Raw genomic sequence first — 22,823 nt, forward strand, 5'->3', positions numbered from 1 at the left:
CATAGTGTAGCCAGGCCTTAAGAGTGAATGCTGATGCGATGTTCAGCATGTTAGAGCGCAGTTAGATCGAGTAGGACTTTCATCGGGCTGTGGCACATCGATGTCCTCTGATTTTGTGCGTACAAAGGCATTCTGTAAGAGACTGGGATTATTTACCTTCATTTAGTGGAATAAAAAACGTGGGTTTTCATGTCTAAGTCAATTAAAAAATCAATCATGACGGGGCATGGAAGACGATGATGTAGGCTGAGGATAACGTTCAATGATTTAGGGAGTGACGTTTTATGACGTTTTATTACGTCATACTGCAGCGTGAGTAGCTACATAGCCCACTTCCAGCTGAAGAAAAGTTGTTACATGAGTTTGCATTATACATTGGTGAAGTGTCTTCACTTGTTATTTATTACACTATGGTACGCTGATAAGAGGCTTACGATTGCATTTTTGATTGGCATGTATGAAATTTCTGTATAAGAGTGATATAACTGCTATCTTTCCTTCTCATATGCGTCAGGAGCTCCTCTTGGTTGGGCAATTCACCGTATGCCATCATTAATCTAACAGACATCAGACATCACATGACTGCTAGTGACTTGCGTCATTGGTGAACGTTACAAAGTTTGAGTAGGCGGGTATTTTATATTTTATGAGACGGTATTTTATGAGACCGGTACAACACATTCGGGGGGGGGGGGCGAATTTCCTCACACTCTTCAGCACCCCTTCAGAAATAGAAACAATACAAGCAAACACAAGATTCTTGGGTGTGCTTGTATTGTTTCTTTTTCTATAAGGGATGTTGAAAAGTCTCTGAGGAAACGCGCCCCACGAACGTGTTGAAATGTAACAAGGTTTCTGTTTTTACATATCCGGACTGACCTGTTGTCGGGTGAAATGGGAGTTGCCTGGAGCAGGTCATTGTCAATGTCCGGTCCGACGAACTGAGGTGACCTGGGTAGGTCACAGCGCTGTCTGAAACACGCAAAAAGGGGGGAGGGTACAGGTCACAGCGCTGTCTGAAACATACAGAAAGGGGGGAGGGTACAGGTCACAGCGCTGTCTGAAACACACAGAAAGGGGGGAGGGTACAGGTCACAGCGCTGTCTGAAACACACAGAAAGGGGGAGGGTACAGGTCACAGCGCTGTCTGAAACACACAGAAAGGGGGGAGGGTACAGGTCACAGCGCTGTCTGAAACACACAGAAAGGGGGAGGGTACAGGTCACAGCGCTGTCTGAAACACACAGAAAGGGGGAGGGTACAGGTCACAGCGCTGTCTGAAACACACAGAAAGGGGGAGGGTACAGGTCACAGCGCTGTCTGAAACACACAGAAAGGGGGAGGGTACAGGTCACAGCGGGGTCGCACTATAAATCGATTGGTTTTCTACACAGCACATTGTTATAGCTAAATAAGGTTGAAAAACTTAAGAGAACAAATAATCAGATTAAAGATGAAGGAAAATTGTAAACTAGGTATAGCATAGATTCAACGTCTGAAGGTTCATTTCACTGTAGCGCCAAATTGCGATCACAGTCGCAATCATTCACTAGCCTGTTGATATACGTATCGTGGAAAAAGTACAGGATTCAGGCAGGTTCTATAAAATCAACGTTTTCATTATCGTACGGCTAAGTTCCGTTGCATGTCACTTCGAGCTCTGGACAAAGAAATCCTGCAAAACGAAGCATTTCATTGTGCTAGCACAGCTATAGCGTGGTGAGACAGCGCCAGCAAATTAGCAGATAATGAAGCTATGTGATTATAAGGACTCGAGGTTATCAGGTGTTTGTCCTTTATGACTTTCTGCAGGACAGAACAGTATAAACAAAGGGACTGGCTGTTTTGCCTGCTACCTGTTGAGGCCCTCAAAGTTTCAGTGCAGACAACACACTGTTTGAGTGAAACTGTTTCTTATGAAATATTAGGAAGTGTTTTCTTAGAAATCACTCCATCGTCCTTTGGATTTAAAATCAATTAAGGAATTAACTACGTCAACCATTCCTCTCAAAATTATGTATCAACTACGCATATAAGGTTAACCCGCGCCGGGCCGGGGGGGGTATTTGAACACCCCCCCTGCGGTTTTTCGCAGATATCTCAAAAACGGCGGCGCGGAGCGCCGCCGTTTTTGGCACACCTGTTTGTGCATCTTTTCCGCACATGTTGTGAAAATTTCAAACCCAGGTCACCTTAGGTCAGGTCACCAGGTCACGCCAAGTGACCTAGCCTCAGAAAAAATAAGAATGCTCGTCATAGCTATACCGATTGATCGATTGCCTTGAAACATTCAGCGATTGATAAGAGCAACATTATCTATAAAATGTATATCTCGGAATTTTGATATCGGTGACCTAAGGTCAGGTCAATTTTGCGACCTCTCCATTATAACCCGGCGGCCGCTGGGCCTCCGCGCCACCCGCCGGCCGCTGGGGGGGGGGGGGGGGGCATATACAGTTGTAGTTGCCCCCCCTTTACTTCTGCGACGATATCGTCGCAACGCGAAGAGATAGAGAAGCGAAACTTTGCACACATCTTCCTGAATACCTAGCCGAGGTTGTGTCCAAATTTGGTGTCGATCCCATTTGAAATGACGTCACAGTGACGTCATAAGTGAAATTATAGATTTGCGACTCTCATATTCCTCACGATACATCAGATATATGGGACCGAATATAAAGGGTCAATTATTGGTCAGAAACTAGATGGAAGTGTAGTTAGATGTTTTAGGATGACAGCAGGTGCTGTCTAGCTCATTTACAGTTGAGTTTCATGCTCAGCGTCATCAGAAACGGTCCATATCGGAAAACGACAAAACTTTATGACGTCACTGTGACGTCATCTTAAGTGCTACAACCACCAAACTTTCCTCAAACATTGCCTAGGTATTCATTTGAAGCTATGCCAAGTTTCACGTTCGTTGCTCATCAGGTTTCGGAGATATTTCACAAAACGTAAAGGGGGGGGGGGCAACTTTATGCCCCCCCCCCCAGCGGCTCGTGGGATAAGTCAATGGGAGAAAATTGAAAAGCGTCTGTTTTGCACGAACGTTATTCTAGACACTCTCAAACATCGAGATGTAGGTAAAATGGACTCACTGAACCGGAAAATGGCAACTGTGACCCCTCGTTATGTCCCCGAGGTCATCTCAGGTCACGAACAGAATCTAACAGTTTTTCGCTAATAACTTCTGATAGAGACGTGCTAGAGCGCTGAAAACGCCTTAGATGTGTTCGGCTCGACGTTGCGGATCGACTGATATGCAACATGACCTTTTCCGGTCAGGTCATGACCTTGACCTGAGGTCAAATTTTCAAGTTGACCTTTCAAGGTCAAATTATAGTTCATTCGACGCGTCTCGACGAGAGGAACACGATGGTGGCAAAAGTAATGTCATGACTCTTTTGAGTCAAAAGTTATTGCCGAAAAAACGTTTTTCGTAAAAACGGCTATTTTTGGAGTTTTTGCCCCCTGGAGGCTAAACCGTTGACCTGAGGTCAAATCTGAGAACATTACTCAGAAAGGTCTGTAAAATGGCTATCGAATGCGCTTTTCCGCGGCGCTGTAGCTCTATCGGTTCCCGAGATAGCCGTTGGCAGTTTCCAAAATGTTGAAATAGTGGACATTTGACCTTTGGTGACCTCTGGTGACCTGACCTTTGACCTGACCCAAAAAATGACCGAAGTGTTTTCGTCCTTATTTTGGACGTTCTTTCGATTGCCGCTTACCGCGTGTCGCTACGTGGCCCAGGAGCCGAGTTAGAAGGGGGGGGGGTGTTCAGACACCCCCCCCCCCGGCCCGGCGCGGAATCTCAGAGCACCGGCCCGGCGCGGGTTAAAGCATCGCCTCACAACGGTATGGTGATTTTGTTGGTATTTCAACTTCTGCCGGCAACAACATTGCATGCATGTGTAATTATTTCTGCACATCAGCAGAAAGCAGAAATGAGATGACAACAGCTACATTCCTTCAGAAACTTAAGAGTCACTGGGCGGTACTGCTCATTTACAGCTAGGTACATGCATATAGTTCCACTCTTACCCGCTAAATTGACGAATTAATACCACTGGGTCCATAATAGATTGATGTCGGGAACGCACTTAAACCGTTTTCATATAGATAGAACGACCTGGTTGCGCTAATGGTCGCTCCAAACCGCTCCTTTCACCTATTTCTCGCACACTGCCAACGCTTTATGACACGGACACCGGCCTAAGACAGAGTCAGTCCGGCAAGACACTGACACTGACACTGACACCGAAACTGACACTGACACTGACACTGACACCGGCCTGTGGCGTCCGCTGTGTAACTAGCAGATGCTAATGGAGGAAGATCTCGACCTGCCAAGGATGACCAGCCGCCTGAATGACCAACCAGCAAACCAACCGACTGATTGACCGATAGACCGACCGAATGACTGATTGACCACTGACCACCGACCGACAGTCCGACCGACGCGACCGACTAACTGAGAGACCGATCGACTACTGACGACCAACCAAGCAACCGACCGACCACCGTTCGACCACCGTCCGACCTGACTGACCAACCAACCGACTGACTGTCCAACAGATCTTCAAAGCGATCAGCGACCTTTCATCAACAACCGGTGGTCTTTGATCCCGAGTATACAGTTAAAGCCGAACAATGTCTGCCCGGTATGATCAGAGGACAAAGTAACAGGCACATGTCCAAACATTCGGCCTTACTGTGGATAATTCACCACAAACTTGAAAAAAACTACAGACAGAGCACTGAAAAAAGTTGGAGGAGTTGAATGGAGTAAACATAGTGGTTTTTGCGGAGCATTGCGGTTCTTTAGATGTGCAACAGGGTATTATATAATTTAAGTCAGCCTATGTAGGATTCCTCTCTTTAGGACACAATCCTGATTTAACTGAAGTCAAGTTGTCAGAGACATTTATAAGACTTACACTCTAGTTTCTGAGAAGCAAAGCAACATCAAAACGGCCGTAGCCTAGAGATTCCATTAAGGAAGCGTCACTAACAGAAGTGCTGAGAAGCGCCGTAAAATAAAATGATTTATTTGTGAGAAGACCGCTACACGGATGTAAGCTTTCTGAATGATCACTTTTTAACTTTTAGTTGCATTGCTCAAACCAAGACAGACTTAAGGAAGCGATTCATCGATGTAAGATGAGGTTCTGGATTTGTCATACAATTTATGCTATCAAAGGTATACATTACAATAAGATTGAGTATTTTATGTCGGAGAAGCGATGTAGGTTTCCTTGTGAGACCTGCTTCGCGTCACCCAGGCTGAAAATGGTATTGTGGTATTAACAAAACCGTCTCGTGTGCTGACGTCACTGCCATCACCTGTCTGTCCCTTTGACGTCACCGATAGGGACCGTCAGCTTGAAAGACAGGGCACTGTCAACCTAGACGGCCCCCGGCTGCGGGTCTCCACCGGTTGTCTGGTGAAATATCGGTATATGGTCGGACGAAGAGACACTCAGACATATCGCCATATGGTCTGGTGAAATATCGGTATATGGTCGGACGAAGTGACAAAACAATGGGACCGGCACCATATTTTCAAAGGAAAGAAACTTTGGAATTGATATTGATAATTCACAGAGGCAGGAATATACGACGCACCTTAACCCTATTAGTGGCAGGCTCCTGGCTACCCCATATTAGTGGCAGGGGGGGGGGGCTGTTTACGACCCGCCCTTGATATCTCGAGATCTAACCGGCCGATTTTCAAAATTCAAACGGCATTCGATTTGGCTCAACGAGATCTACATTTCTAAAAAAAAAAAATTAAAAAAGTCAATAGGGCGGTAGAGGAGGGTAAAAACGGGTAAATTGCAGATACATTTTAGACTGTTTATCACGGCCAGGTTTCTGAACCAATCTTAACGCAACTTTTGCCGATCGATAGAGAATGAACCAGGAATTCACATGGATCATAAAAATATGCATTTTCAAAAATCATAGGCGGATACAGATCATTGAGATTGGGGGTACACAAAAAGTATAGTAAATAAGGTTTTTGTTGGTACTGTTTCTAAAAAGGGTGGCAATGGTCTTGTTATGTTACAATTTTCTTATGAGAGAACGACTAAAATTGTATTGGTCATGCATAGGCGGTGTCAGGGCACCTATGTTGGGAGGTAAAAAATAACCCCCCTTTTTGGACGCCTGGATCCGCCTATTATAGCAAAAACGTGTTAAAAGAGGATGAACAATAACTTTGTATATGTTATCACATGATACCTTTCATTCACTGTTCGTAAAACTGGTGCAGCATCGTGATCTTCGCCCAAATGACTCGCTTCACGAATAGGACCCCCAATTCCCAGTGCTCTGGAGCCGCCCCTGGTAAAGTTATGAACTTGAAATTTTCAGGGAATGTGCCCAATTTAGTTTTAGGAAAAGTCAGAAAATTTCAGCATCGTAGCTTCAGCGGTTTCGGAGATATTCCCGAAAAACCTGAGGGTTGGATAAAAACAACCCCCCTGCCACTAATAGGGTTAAACCGTTGAACAACTTATGTATGCAGCGTCAAAAACGATTGGTAAAAGAATAATTAGGATGAATAATCAAGCAAAAAGAGCAACGGGCCAGCCGACCATGACTGGCCCCATCGACCGAGAGCAAAGGCGATGACAATAGATTCCGAACGGCCTACCAAAAGCAGTTCCACAAGCGCATAAATTCGAATCTCCTCAGTCTCAAGAAAAAATATGAAGACAAATCGCCCCTTTTCCTCGCTATCCACTTTTCGAAGGGAATTCGTTCGCTATTTTCAGACGCAGCCTTCAGAGACAGCCTTCAGCCATAAGTTGACCTGTCAATGTTCGACCGCCTAATTCTTCTCAGCTGTTCGACATGACCTTTGCTGGGGCTTCTTGGGTAGATTTATTTAGCCGTTGGGATTTTAGTGGCTACCGACGGACGACAGGGGGCGTTATAATCGAGCCTGGCACTGATCCTTGGTTGGACCTCTTTGCATAAAATCTGCATCTGACAAGCACTTGCAATGCATTGAGTTAGGCAGAGCAGAGCAAAGTGAATTCTGTTTTGACGAGGTTTGCAATGCATTGAGCCAGGTAGAGCAGATCCAATACACTTTTGTTTAATAAACTCGCGATAAAGTTCCGGTCTTCAGCAAAAACAAGGCTCATATAGGTACTAATAGAATGCCACGCACTTCTAGGATATCTCAATCTGAGAAGGATAGACGCAGTACGTTCACAAGAAAAGAGGCGAAGAAAAATTATAATATATCTGCTGGCGATCCCGTTCGATGGAATTCAATTGCTCGAAAAGAAACACCTCAACATACAAACACACTTTGAATGGGACAGGCGGCAAAGCGCATTTGTGTCTCTCTGTGCCATATCTATTGTTCCATGAGTGTTTTGATGTGTCTGTTTTATACCCATTATCCATGATGATAACCGAAGGTTTGTTGTCAATAGTTAAAACACTATTCTTTAGAATTGTGTTTTTCTATTGAAAAACAAATCTGAGTTCCCTGACAATTTGGCAAAAGCTGCCTGAGATCAGTATGAGTGTTTCTGCTTATTGCCTCACACGCCATTGCATTGGTCAGGCAGGCAGGACGTCCGTTCGCGGTAGTGGTCACAGCCGTCGGGCAATAGATTAGGGTCTGCCGATACGGCATAACGTTTCCATGGCAACCTGTCCACAATGTGACGGGCTGGTTTGCAATGGCACCTCTAGGCGCGCTTTCTGACCTAGCAGGCTTCGCTCTATCGCAATGAACCCAGACTGACGAAATCAATGACAGAATTATAACGGTGTATAGTGGCCCCTAATGCAATATTTTTGAAAGGATGTGGATTTGTAGAAAAAAGAATGTAGAAGAAGAATGTAGAAAGAATGTGGACCACATTCTTGTTTCAGGCAAGAATGTGGTCAACAAATAAGCCCATCGACAAAATGATCAAAAAATAAAACCTAAAAAGTAAAAATAAATGAGGCATGACATGATAAAATGTGATATCATTACAGAACAGCATGAATAAAATTGCAATAGGATCCGTATTGCACTCACAATTTTTGGACCCTAATTTACTTTTCGAAGTATTGATATAAACTATTTAGGTATTCTATAGTTGAAGAAAACGCTTGAATAGAGATATAAATAAAACCAATAAACGAAATTGAATGACACAAAATACACATCACATGTGTCGAAGACCAAAACGTTGTATGACTTAAGCTTAACTGTAGAGCGGATCACTGAAGACAAGTTCGACATTAGCTGCAATAATCTTCTATAAAACAGGGCCATACTTGCCAAAAAATTACTTGAGAAACTGAGTGCGCATTAACATCAAAGATATGAAATAATATGATTGAACAAATGGGTCAAGACGTTCTTTAGGCACAGCCAGAGCCTACCGCATTGTGGAAGCACCAAAAGAACCGTAAACAACCGTGAATTGATTTAGAGCTCTGTCCTAATTCCAGACATTGAGTGCATTGCTGTGTGGTTATTTAATTGCGTTTATATGAAATACGAGTCGGAGCAATATGGGTCATGTAAAACTAATTTCGAGCGAATTTCAGTAATCTGTCTATGACAAAAAGCGCTTGCCAGTTATTCAAGCTTTTTCTAAGCAAATATGCTATTTTGCATAATTCATATCATTTGAATGATGATAAAAGTATCTTGTCATTTTGTGCATAAGAGCACGTACCGAAGTAGTCCATATCCAGACAAACTAAAAACGAGGACGTTATTACGGAGCGAGCGAAGCGAGCGGAGTCTTACGTAGAATAACGGAAATTTCTGAGTATGAGCGGCCGGCCGGCCGGCCGGCCGGCCGTGCGGACGCTTTTGCGAGGCTTAGGTATATCTCAGCAACCACTTGACCGATTTACATGCGGTAATTTTTGTAGGGTAGCTTCATTCCTTCTACCAAGTATTGGACTATTCCCGATGCATGTGGGTGACCCCTTATGCACGTGCCACGTGCAAAACGAAGAGGTGTCACTTTTGTAATTGTTGCAATATCTCGGTAACTACTTGGCCGATTGCGCTGAAAGTTGGCATGTAGGTAGGCACCCACTAGGCACTGCATATCCATGTGCCAGAGTTGGGGTGCTGCTGCACGTGCGCACGTGCAGGGGTCGTTTCCAGATCTCGAGAACGGCTGGACCGATGGCGCTCAAATTTGGTACACAGTTAGGGACCAGTTAGTAGGGTGCCGTGCACAAGTCAGTTGGGACCCATTTTGCACGTGCGCACGTGCAGGGTGCCGCTCCCAGATCTCGAGAACGGCTGGGCCGATTGTGCTCAAATTTGGCACATTGCTAGAAACCGGTCAGTAGGGTGCCGTGCACAAGTCAGTTGGAGGTACCCCCTCGAAATTTCGCACGTGCAAGACTCACCCCCTCGCTCGCTCCGTTAGTCGCCCCAAAAGGCGCTATACTGGTTTACTTTAATGGACATTATTATACGAAGGCCTTTTATTCATTGAACCGTGAATGTGTTCCCCTGACATCAATAACATCTTCTTCGTTGTAATATCCCCTCAAAACAACGCAAGGAGACTTTACAAAGCTACACTGATGTCTTAAATACGCTATTTTATTAATTTCTTTGCGTCGCACAATGTCGTCAGGCATGCGAACCGCGTGCGGCGCGACCCATAACATAATTATGTGAGATACACACATAACACACACTCACACATACTGCAGCAAGTAATCACCATAATGCGTTCATTCCATTACGCAGCTCTTGTAAAAGTTGCCGTCGGAGCCACAACGCAGTCCTGTTGTTGCCATTAGCTGAAGACCAAGTAATCTCATTTGACGAAGAGCGAATAACTATCAGCGTGTTGGTAAAGGTAACTTATAGTAGCATGTTGTGACTTTGGTAACTGCAATGGGATTCAAAGACAGCAACAAGGGAAGCGAATTTCGATTTGACAGTGCGTTGTAGTGTGGATAATTTTCTAAGAAGTATGTAAGCATATCTCCTCCCTTTGACTTGATTGTCGTAGAACTTGTTTGCAAGAACATGTTGATAATATTGAACTGTCAAGTAACATCGCATAGGACTAGTGTATCTGACACCCAGAAACACTATCTTGCAGTAAAAAAGCAACGGAATAGCTTCTGGAACTTATCTTCTGCGGGTAATAAGCTGCCCCTTCACCTCCAAAACTATTCATTATCCTCCCCTCTAGGAATGTAAGTAACTCCAACATTCGTCCTCCTGTTTGCTGGAAGATAAATTGGCTGGAACAAAAACAGCAAAACCGTTAGTGTGACGAGTAAGCGGAGGTAGAAGGGTTTTACCGCTCAGTTCACGAACACGGAAACTTTGCAGCGTCTGAACTCCGTTGGTTTATAAGTCCTTCCCTACACTCAAGACCATACCGTAAAGAATGTCAGCTTCTGTGCATGAGTTCATGAAATATCATTACAGATTGGTAGAAACCACGCGATTCTATTATAAACTCATCCACACTGCCGGTCACCGCCCTGGGGTCATGACCCGACAGGAGGGGTCACGATCGGCAAAGTGCCCCAGGGTTTCCGTGCCCGTCTGCCAGCCGTTGACATTGCTGCGCTGCACTGCGGACCACCAGCCGCAGCATAGGCGGAGCTTCCGGTGAGCTTCAAACCTCTGGAAGGATTTTCTGGAGGCGTGCTCGTTTTTCCGAGAATGTTTTGCGTACCTCAGATTTACATAGAACGCTGATTGTTCGGAGAAGAGGTCGAGAGCGATAAATGGGATTGGATGCTGGGCAACCAAAAGATAATCAGTCTGTCCGAGGATTTTTTTTTCAATAATGTTTCAGGCAAGAATGTGGTCAACAAATAAGCGATGCCATGTAAAGATGTCAACGAACTTGCTTGCTGCTGTTTTTGTTGTTTTTTTTTCAGCTGGTAGAAACGTGCAAAATAAACAGAAACAATATATTTGCTCAGTATTTTCCTTTCATTCCCTTTATAAAAAATACATCAGTTTCGAACTTTCGAGCTTTTAGCACGCACATAGGGCAAGTCTCAGACAAAATTGCTGTATGACATACGAACAAACTTTTGTTCACGGCTATATCCAAGTGGTAAAGATAAAGATCCCGATGCATGGTAGAAGAAGCGCAAGAGCCATCTGAGGCTTTTGATCATGAAGTCATTGAAGCTTCCCGCATCTCATATTTGGGTCAGTGAAGCGACGAGGTTGGGGGGGGGGGGGTGCACTAGATATATTCGTTAATGAGTCCGTCTGACCAGTGGCGCGGGAACTTCTTCCAGACTGGGGGGGGGCTGAACCATAATAGAAATCAACCTAGGGTACCCCCAAATCTAGTTTTCTCACCGGTTTTAGGCCACTTATTTTTCAGACCTTAGCCTTTTCAACAAAAAAAAAAAAAAAACACGAAAATATTTTAAGTGAGGTATTCCGTCTCAGCTGAGTGAAGAAACTACCGTTTTGGCAGCCTGGAGTAAAGGTTTTAATCTGCCAAATGAGTTGCCGAGCCAGTGAAATAGGTGGATTTTTCACTTACCTACATGCTTTCTTCCTTTGTGACCCACAACCACTAATTTGGGGAGGACAAGCTGCCCAACGGTTCCTGGCTTCATGAAACGTTGTGGGGCACCGCCCCCACGGCTGCAGAGTTGTGGGGGCAAGCTTCCCCCACTGCCCCCTCCCCCGTTTCCCACGCCTATGTATGAATCTATGAAATTATGTTGGTAGATTTCCGATTTCGATTCCTCCAGCTGGGGGGGGGGGGCTCAAATACATTACGAGCCCCCCCCAGCCGAAAAGCTGGGGGGGCTCAGCCCCCGCTAGCCCCCCCCCCCCCCGGTTCCCGCGCCACTGCGTCTGACAGTCACCCATGTTCAGTTCCTTTTGTTACAATACATATATTGCAATTCGACTCATAAGCAGCAGTTTTGTTTCAGTTCAGAAATGAAAGCGTTGTAACCACCAGCAAGGATCTTTTGATGAGTGGACGTGGCACATGGTTCCATCTTCGACCTAGCAGAATCATATAGTCCGGATTAACCGCAAGTGGTTGTGGCACTAAGAACAAAAATCTCCTAAACAATCCAGCCACTTAAACCCATGATGCCTTAGATGCTAGCAGACCACAGTTCAGCCGAAAATTTGTCACGCAATTCATTTGAAACTCGTAGCCTTTAGGTTCATTCTGAACACAGTATGAGTAAACAGCTTACAGGCGCGCGGGAACTACTTTCAGACAGGGGGGGGGGGGGCACACCACAATACAGATACAAATCAACCTTGTGTACCCCCAAATCTAGTTTTCTCACCGTTTTTCGGCCACTTATTTTTCATCCCTTGGCTTTTTTCAACAAAGAAAAAACATTTGCAAAAAAGTGCGTTATTCCGTCTTAAAGTTGTGGGGGGAGGGGAAGCTGCCCCCACAGCCCTCCCCCCCGGTTCCCGCGCTTACGACAGCTTATAACCTACTATGAACGTCAAACCCCTTGAGACCCCACTTTTTTGCGATAATTTTTAAATGCGTCAACTATCGTTGACAATATTCTGGCAATGTATGTTTCAGAACCTGCCGAAACTTTTATTACTAAGGTATTTTGACGCCAAACGATTATGGAAGGTACTTCTCATTCACTCGTAATGCTAAGGTCAATTCAGGCCCGGGCAGAGGCTTGCGCTCGGCCACACTCGAGCCCCGCCACCAGCGCCATCTGTTCTAAATGCCATCTACCAGCGCCCGCTACCGCTACCAGCTACCACCCACCATCAAGCCTGAATGGAGCGAGAGACGCGAGTGACCGGTCGCCGGGCAAGGAGCGCCGGAGGGGTAGGGCGGAGCTTAGCGCTGAGGTCATTGCGTGGCACCGCCCCATGAGCGCGTAGCCTCTACCCAAACAGCAGATTCGTTCCGTGAAATTTAACATTACGAGTGAATGAGAAGTACCTTTCATAATCGTTTGGCGTCAAAATACCTTAGTAATAAAAGTTTCGGCAGGTTCTAAAACACACATTGCCAGAATATTGTCAACGAGAGTTGACGCATTTAAACGTTATCGCAGAAAAGTGGGGTCTCAAGGGGTTTGACGTCCATAGTAGTCTCGTCAGCTGTGCGTTCCAAATTTTTTTGATTATGCACTAACATTCGCAACAACGGTGCCGGAAAACTGAGACAGAGGAGAGGAAAACGACTAGATTTTATCGTCATAGCAAAGCCCAATACGAATTGGTCGTTACAAGAACAATAATCTGATAAAAAAGCACGAAGTGCTGATTGACTAGAGTAGCAATACCCATGAACCTGATAAGAAACTTTGGTGAAGGACAATAAAAACTGATTAACTTATGATACTCTGTTTCTGTTGCAGGAAAGCACGTCCATCCACATTAGTCACTCAGCTTCAAAACATATGTTCTAAAGAGACCATGATCACTGAATTTTGATGACATGTTGCATAAAAGAGCGTCAGCTAACCTCAAACACCTATCACGGCTCGCTAACCGTAAAACAAACCACAGCCACCTTCCACATGTCTGTTATCACTAAACGCTCAGCTGGAAGTGGAGACCTCCCAACCTCTCTCCTCAACTCACCCATGCTCTGTCATGGCTCTCACCAGGATCCCTCTCTTCTCACCCAGCCAGCTGAGCGTGCTCTCACAGCACGTCCACCGCCCTGAACCACATCTTCCAGCACGGGCACAGTTGCCACCGACGCCGCCACCCACTGACAACGACCCACCACCAACAGTCCCACTGCCACCGGCGGCAGCGGCGGCGGCGGCAGCGGCGGCGGCGGCAGCGGCGGCGGCGGCGCGGGTCCTACAATCGATAGCTGCCGAGCCGGGACCGCCCCGCCGTGGCAACACGGCCAGTAGACACCGCCCCTCAGTCGCCAGACGCCACGTGCGAGTCGTACAGGAGCCACGAGCTACGAGTCACGAGTCGACATAATACTGAGTACGTGGATCAAGGCGACGGATGTGAGGGAGGTAGCTCCAGATCACTTCAACCACAGTGAGCCGCAAAAAATACCATAATCTTTCCCCTTCACTCTCTGTTTATCCACACGTAATCGCTTCCGTTCCTGTATGACCTCTCAATGAGCGTGAGCCGCGAGTCCGACACATCCGGAGCGGTCGGAGGCGGACCAATGCGTCACGCGGTCAACCTGTGACGTCATTGGAGCAAAAGACAGACGTCACAGGCACAGCGTGAAGCTGCTGGCAGCCGGCCACATCTGGCCGTCTGGAGAGTGACGGCGTTTCAGAGTAGCAGACAGAGGGGCTGAATGGGCGGTAGAGAAAGGAAAGAGACTGGATTCGAGCTCAAAATGAATGAGTCGAAAGAATTTTAAAAATATGCGCATGGCATGAAAGACACGCCAAGGCGTCTTCGTAGACAATAGACATCATGTTAAGGGATATGCCTTCTTGAATTGCACTGAATCGAAAAGAAGAATTGCGAACTTAAACGACACCTTAACAAATTGTTCATTGCTTCGGGCCCAGCGATACCGTTCTTCCTAGCACAGTTTATTTCAGCGTTGTCCAATCGTCTTTAGATTGGTAGTTCAAAAAGTGAGCCGCAATTGATCTGAGACAAATGGCTCGCAATAAATAAGAACCGGAAACGTTAGATGCTTCGACACTGAACACCCAATAACATTCAAATTTCATACACCTAGATAAGGTAGTTTCCATTACACATCGCATAGTGGGATCCAAGGAATATTGATTTTTACCGCCACTGTGTCATACATGTCATCAAGCATCTCTATAGCAAGCTCCCATCATCCACCAGAAGCTAACACATCTCTTCCGTAAGTAATGAGGTGAGAGCAATAAAGGTGCCGCTGCCAAGACTGTGTCAGCAAGGCAAGGGCGGGGGTTCGGCCATAAGGGGATAAGAGGGGCACCCCCGAAGGAGGAGGCTGACGGACGGTGGACCCCCGATTATGTTCCGCCTCTTGTGCTGACACATCTATCGCGTTGGCCTTCCTCCAGGAGTAGCCAAAGACGTTGGCGGGTGGCCACCATGGGAAAGCCTGGATCACAGATCTATGGCTCGCGGGTCATTGTTGGAACTAAAAAGGCATCGGCGGCAATCGGGTGGGTGAAGACAACGAATGGTGCCAGAGCAAAGAAAATGTTAAAATTAAAATTGGAGATAAATGAGCTATAGCGCCGCTAATAATGGAGCTGAGAACGGAGCCACAGCCAGCAAGCCATGAAGAACCTGGCTAATCATATAGGCGGCGGAACGGGGAGGGCACCGGGCTACTGTGCCCCCCTTTGATTTTGGCATTTTAGCATTAGCCCTATCATCCTATGGGCTTTGCATGGAAAGAATGGGACCAAAAGTCGGCAGTGCCCCCCTTAATTGAAGGTGTTCCGCCGCTACTGTGGGTTATAACGAAAGACTACAGTTCTTTGAGGCAGGGATGAAAACAAGAAGAGTGCAAGTACACTGGACAGGATGATATTAAAATTTGTTTACAATAACCAAGCAAGTTAGTGATGTCATATATGTTTAAAAACTTAAGCCTTTTGCTTTCTTTTGAAAGATGTCGCTTGACGATTTGAAAGATGTGGCCACAGTTCACATAGCGGACCCGGTAGAGCGGAGGGTCGTCAAAGGCTGAACTGCCGATGAGACAGGAATGGGCGATCGATGAGGAGCGAACCGAAGGCTGAGAGCTGAGTGGTCAACGAACGGAGTCTGGATGCTAGATGGAGCGGAGTCGAACACTTTATCGGACAGAACTGAGGTTAATGAGACGGAGTTGAACGTTTTGATGTGGCGAGCTGATTGTTTGAAGGTTGGGTGTAAGATGGTTGGATTGGTTGGGAACGATTTGCAACTGCCGAAAACTGCAGTTGGTCCGAGGCACGATGCGAACGCACACGTAAATAGAAAAAAAAATAGCGATCGATCCACCGTCGTCCGGAAAAGAATGTTTTGCTTTTGAGGGTATGTACAACGACTCATGTAATCTCGTTATATCGATATTTACCTAATTTATTTTTATATTATGTGGGCTGACTAAAAATTAATTCAAATGAAGTCCCGTGAAAGAACAATATGCGTAAGATGTCATGACATGAGAACTGCGCTAACGACCACGACAAACACCAGAATCGAACCAGAAGTTTGTACTAAAGCTACTCAAGCCCTGGACCTCAGCAAGCATTATCGAGCCTCTCATAGCTGACCCAACCATGACTCAGTGCTTGGCTGACGCTGCCGTGTCGTCGTAAAAGGGTACGGCCGCCGACAGGTCAGAACTAATATTGACATGAACCGCTCAATTCTCAGTAGCCAAATGTTGTGGGGGAGTCTTCCGTGTTTAGCTTTTCGGGACTGTTACAGTTTCGCAGGAAATTCTCATTGTGTGGCGTCCAACCCCATGGATGTTTCAAATACAATGATTGACGACCTCTGAACGCCTCAATGTCTCAGCTCAGTGATTTGGCCATCTGAAGGCCGAGACATTGTGCTGCGGTCAAATATGACAACGCATTCCGGAAAGCCCTGGAAGATACCGGTCGAATGTTTTTTTGTGAGTTCTATTTAGGTATCTTTATTTTATGCCCTTTTTACACTCCATAAATTCACCTTTGTGAACACCTTTGTGAATTTGTCAACAATGATTAAATATACATTCGAGATGACCTTGAAGTGTGTGAAGTGTGATACAAAACGTCACGACACTCATGAGATGGCACTTGTCATGGCCTTGCACTTGTCTGCGGACAAGTCCTAAAACTATCCTCGCAGCATCCGCTGCTGCCACCTAGCAGAAGGGCTCCAGCGCCTCTAGCGGTAGCACAATGAACCAAATACCTACAGATTGACCCGCACGGCCCCGGCGTGTTACATGATGATATCGAATATTACGCAACTGGACAAGACCTGCTAGCGGTAAAAAGTGAGAATGTACCAGTCCTGTGCGTTTCACAGAAGTATCTGCGCCCGGCAAGGTCAGATTCAGGGTAGCAGCTGATCACGTGATCTGTGCACCGCACGCTCAGCTGACATCCCGCACCATTTATCAACATTCGAAGACCGTTATTCGCCTTATGCAGCGGCACATGGCTCGTAGCAACGGAGCCAGCGTTGGCGCTCGAAGCTCCATTTACATGAGTTGCAGTCGGCGATAGCCCTAAAGTGGCTCAGGAAACCTTTCCCGGCGCCGCTGTGGCCTTCGAAAGTCAGTAACCTACGGTAAAAAAATGACCGCTTTGCCGATTCTGTTCGTGTACGGAGTTCACCGTTATTAACACGCGCACCGACGGGGGGGGGCGGATATCCGCCCCCCTGAGGTTTTTCGCGAATAGCAGGGCGCCGCAAAATTCGGTACGACTATTCCCTCATCAATTTTACACATGGTGTGCAAGTTTGAAACTCCTAACTTTTAAGGTCAGGTCACCAGGTCACTTTGAATGACCCAACCTCAAGTCACTTTTTTGCAACTTTGTCACCGTGCCAGAGCTACAGTAGATGTCGGAGGCCTTTGAAAGTCGCAGGATGTTATTAGGTCATTAGTAGCTACAATTTGTATATCTCGGAATTTTGATGATCGGTGACTTAAGGTCAGGTCAATTTCGCGACCTCCTCAGTCAATGGGGGAAAAATCAACTCCCTGTTTTTACCACTAAAACGGGTCGGAATGGCCCCATATACCATACATGACTTCATATACGATCAACCTTCACTACCTTGAGGTCTCTTTTGCTGTTGGGCAGCTGTAAGGTCATGTGACGTCATCAAAGGTCACCAAAGGTTTTTGGCCAATAACTCCGTACAGGAACAATATCCAGCCGCGCGGATGGTCTCATTGAGTTCAGCTCGTCAAGACGCATCGAATGATATACATGATGACCTCGAGGTCACGTGACCTGAGGTCAACCTTTGACCTTGACCTTTCGAGGTCAACTTATATATCATTTGATGCGGATTGACGAGAGGATCACGATGATGCCCTTAGTTTGTTCCTATCTTGACTTATTCGAAAGTTATTCGAGAAAAACTCGCTCCATATCTAGCGCCGCCATTTTGACATTTTTTGACCCCTGTGACGTCATCTTTGACCTGACCTGAAAATAACCTTAGTAAAAATTGTAGAACATGACCGTGCGTATTCGATGCCGTTTACCGCTTGTCGCTAGCTTGCTTCGTTCTCGAGATCTCAGGGGGGGGGCGGTCATCCGCCCCCCCCCCGTCGGTACGAAGTAGGCGCGGACCCCCGTCGGTGCGCGGGTTGAATGAGAGGTGGAGGGTGGTTGAACGTTTCATAGTTTTGTTTATATCGTGGAAGGTTGCGAATGTAGGTCGTAGGAAAATGATAACAAATGAAGATAACATTGATGTTTTGAACTGAGACAAAGCCGTATGATCAATAGAAGCATTGCCCTGATAGAAGTAGACTGTAACCGCTACGGATGTTGTAAGGCATTTTATTTGAAACATTCTTCTCTATAAAAGTCGGTGGATACGCATTACACACACTATATTGCCGAGATGGACATAACACGTCATTTGCCTTTTATCCGGCAGGTCGTAGTTAGATGTTCGAGGTTCGCGCATTCCTCTGGAGCTTTCTCCAAGTCGTCCCTGAGTTACTGAGTTTTTGACTCACTTACTCAGTCACTGAGTCAATAACCGTCCCTGGGTGTCTGAGTTAGTATATCCCTGTCCGTCCCTGAGTCAATGAGTCCCCTTCCCTCCCTGACTCGTCCCCAAGTCACGAGTCCTTGAATCAATGACTCTCCTTCCGTCCCCGACTCGTCCCCGAGTCACTGACCTTCTCTGACTCGATCGGAGTCGCGGCGGTGAGTCCGACTCATCAGTGTCCGTTCTGGTCGCCGTTATAGGCGGGGTGACCATCTGATGGCCTCCGTTCATAAGCCCGGAGGGCACAGAGGTCGACGACGACAGGTGCGCCTGTCTGAAAAAGATCAGACGGGAAGGTTAGTCTACGGGGAAGTGAATAGAGTGGGAGAAAGAGAACTAATCAGGGAGGGAGATTGGTTCATAGGGTTGAAGGTTAGGGCATAGGAGAAAAGGACCCATCGAGTGGGAGGAGTTGCTCAGTTTAACCTACGAGGAGAAGAAAAAAACAGGAGAGGTACCTAAGGGGGCGATCGAAACGGAGGCTAGTCTTCGAGGAGGTGAAATGATTGGGGTCAAGTAGTGGCAGAATAGCGGGAGAAAGGGATGGAGTTGAAAGAGACAAATGTATTCACTTTTCAGCATAAAAATTATGCATACATCTGAACATACCTAACCTACATGTGGAAGATACGGCAGACAACATAACAAGCATGTTCATTGTTCAATGTTCATACATGACTGTATGAAGCGTGAACCACATGTCAGGAGACCTCGTAAGCCTTTACTACAGCTGTTGGTGTGCAATATCTGACAGGAATAACATAATTTTTACGCTAATGAAAGCCTTTAATGGGCAACATAACGTCTCATTGGACCTTAAGTTGACTCAGGTGAGAGTTGCATGAACTTTGCACAAACAGAAGCATGGAATAAAGCTTCTAGCAAGCCTCTTTAGGAATCTATTCAGAATATGAGCTAATTGAAGTCACTAACCAAACATACATATGCGTACGTACTCGTAGGCACCCTCCTACCCGAGAGCCTACTTGCTTTGTTAATACATTCATTGATAAATGACAACCATCTGAACACAGGTTGCCTTGGCTGCGTCAACCAAACATCGCACCAGGCCCCCCCCCCCCCCATTACACCCCTACTATCGCACCCCAGTCGCTGTCGTAAGTGATGGGGGGGGGGGGGACGGTTCGATACAGAGCGCGATGGCGTACGACGTCTTTTATTGCAGGCTCATGGGAAGCTTCGGGAGCCTTTTCAGGGCGTATTCAGTAGGACGCCATGAGCTGAAAGAATGGTGAACCAGAAACAGCCAGGTGTATTCGGCATGAGTGTTGGGGTGAGGACAAGCGACAGAACATTTAATGAATAGCACCTTACAATGGTGATCTAGAGATAAATCGAGGAATGTTATGGTTCACACACACATAGTAAAAAAAAAAAAAAAAAACGGTGAAAGCCTCACAGGTCAGGATTTGCTTTTGCAAGCCTAGTGCCTGGATCAACTGTCTCAGTAATCATTTGATCATCATGATCTCATTTCATCGGCAGTTCATCTAAATCGCTGTGGTTCTTACAAGCTAAAGCACACCCAGCTGAGGTTATTTATTCACACAATTTAACGAAAAATTGAACCCACTGTGTTGTCAATAGAGCATCCTAATTAGCATCGAAACCCCTCCTATCATACGTTTTATGTTAGCCAAACTGATGAAATAATGACTTAACTACATAACTAAAACCTAGCTGTTGGCGCTGTATAGAGACAATTTTAAATGAAGAACCTAAACATAACATTAATAAACATCGTCAGAATAAAAAGGCCAGCAGTTACGAAAGAGCTGATGTCTTGCAGTCTCCTGATTCGCCCTTTCACCAAACGCATAAGCCGTTCCACAACTTCTGATTTTTATTCTAACGTTTTCAAATTCTGAGACGGTAATTCTTTTAAATTATAAAACATAACAATATCTCCCCTCCAGCGACTGCCACCGGCCACTCGTACGTGACAAGGGTCACTCCACGGCCCCAACCCAAAGGTCAGGGGTTAACGATTCAGTTACACACCCGTAACACCTGCTTTTCCGTGCCCCGTGGCTTTCAACCTCAGGACAAGTATCGAACCATTACGACACTGGAGAAGCGTTGGAAAAGAACAGGAACAGAAGGAAGTGGACATTTTTTTTTCCGAAACGAGTGGACAATAGTGAATGGACATTGCGAGTTTTAAGCAATTACATTGTCTGGCAAGGGTTGAATGAAGAAACCAGTTACCAAATGCCAGTAGCGGCGGAACACCCTCAATTTAGGGGGGGGGGGGCACTGCCGACTTTTGGTCCCATTCTTTCCATGCAACGCCCATAGGGCTAATGTTAAAATGCCAGAATCAAAAGGGGGCACGGTGCCCCGGTGCCTTCCCCGTTCCGCCGCCTATGCCAAATGCCTGCATTTACATACGCACCTATATGCCTTTTCGTCCCTGGGGAAAAATAAATGTTGAAACACAGAACATTCAGCAGCATCAGTTTCTGCACAATCAAAGAATGGCCCTTAGCAAAAACGAGCTTTTGCCTACTGGAGCGCTGATTATTCGCTGATTCTCTGTTTGACTCGGAGTAATGCTGTTCGGGCAGCGGTCCCTTGAGTGGACCCGCGTTGACTCAAACGACCTCCTCTGCTCTCCCTCCCCTCCCCTCCCTCTCTCCAATCGGATCGGACGTAAACTGCTCCACTGCTTTCGGATGTAGCACCATGGATGAAGTAGTAGTAGTAGGTAGTAGGTAATCCATGGTAGCACTCATAAACACTGGGTATAGCAAAACAGCCGCACGTGGTTCTCGCGTGGCCATTTTCGGCAGGCTACTCAGACGCGTTCAATGCTTTTCAAGCTTAAACTATGCTGGAATCTCCAACTAATAGTCAAACAGGTATGGATGGAATGAGGACAAGAGTCGAGCCTACTCCTACAAAGCTTAAACACGCGGAATCAGAAAAGAACAAAAGAATTGCCTCAGCTTGAGTTGAAGAATGCAACCTGTGGGCTACTTATGTGCTAAAAACTTGTTCATAATTCAAGCAATCAAAATTTGTGGAATACACATGTGTTTGGAATGCTGCGCTTTCCAGAACGCTTACCTTGTATGTAAGCCCATCGCTGTCCGTAAGAGTTTTCCAATGTCAACAAGCTAGCGAAACAGCCGAATACTGACGTTTGCAGATGTGCAAATGTAGCTTCACTTCCTTCACTTGCCGATGTGGATTCGTCGGGATATTGTGTCTCAATTCAGGAGCTGTTTTCTTTCAGTTGTAAATAAGCTGTCCTTAGTTATCGGTGAGTTACATACGTAATCAATAAGTCATCTGGTTCAATTCATCCCGCTGGTTGATCCCAGATCATTGATCTCACTGGCTTCTTATCGTTGCTGGTTTGTAATTAATACGTTGTTTGATATTCTGACCTCAAGGCTTTACCGTCACTCGACAAGCAGTGTTCTTGTGTGGTAGCTTCTCTCTATCGCCGCGATGCGTTACCGATTCTGACACCTCGGTGTTCTGCAGGGGCGCACCCTAGAGCCACTGTCTTTATCTTCTGCCGCTATTCTGTCACTTCACGCACTTGGCTACCGTCTGAACCAGTCAACCCGCCCGCCACTGTTCCCACCACTCTCCAGGCTTGCCCCACCACGACTGCTCTCAGCTCACTCTTGCAACGCTCCTTGCAACAGTGCAACCTGATCCGTAGCGTCTTCCTGGCATCCGATGATGTGAGCAGAGCCTTCGCAGTGCCGCGCGCGCGTCTGGCGCTATGTGTTCGGAGTGGCGCAGCCTTCACCCTGGTCCCGTCACGGACAGTCTGAGCTAGAGATTGCAATCCCGGGATCGGGATCCCGGGATCCCGGCGGGATTTTAATCCCGATCCCGATCCCGAAATTCCGCCAATCCCGGGATCCCGAAAAGAATCAGCTTTCACCTTAAAAAGAATGCAACCGCTGCACGAATCTTGTTTACACTGTTTATTGTGCTGCGTGACATAAAGCAGATTGGCACGATTGGCACCCCGTATTGGCCGTCCACAATCGACCGTGTTGGTAGCTCTCGGGTATCACCCACAGCGGTTAAGCCGCTTAAATACGTACGAAAAAAGGTCCCGAAAGCCAAAAAAAATGCAGCATCAGCGCTGCAACATCTTTATCAGGATCACAGATCG

The 22,823-nt window shown here is 46.4% G+C and overlaps 1 protein-coding gene across 4 annotated transcripts in view; it reads right to left on the reverse strand.

Annotated features, from left to right (window-relative positions):
• The window catches only part of LOC122378241 (GRAM domain-containing protein 2B-like), a 97,519-nt gene that overhangs the window by 56,431 nt on the left and 18,265 nt on the right, over positions 1–22,823 (reverse strand). For all 4 annotated transcript variants that reach the window (XM_043359108.1, XM_043359115.1, XM_043359081.1 and 1 more), the window contains exons 3-4: positions 18,792–18,935; positions 880–972 (exon numbers count right to left, since the gene is read on the reverse strand). In XM_043359108.1, coding sequence (XP_043215043.1) covers positions 880–972; positions 18,792–18,935 — 237 coding nt within the window. The remainder of the gene's footprint in view (positions 1–879; positions 973–18,791; positions 18,936–22,823) is intronic.

The sequence above is a fragment of the Amphibalanus amphitrite genome, unplaced genomic scaffold (genome assembly GCF_019059575.1).
Source record: "Amphibalanus amphitrite isolate SeventyFive unplaced genomic scaffold, NRLGWU_Aamphi_draft 000007F_arrow, whole genome shotgun sequence".
NCBI classification, from domain to species: domain Eukaryota; kingdom Metazoa; phylum Arthropoda; class Thecostraca; order Balanomorpha; family Balanidae; genus Amphibalanus; species Amphibalanus amphitrite.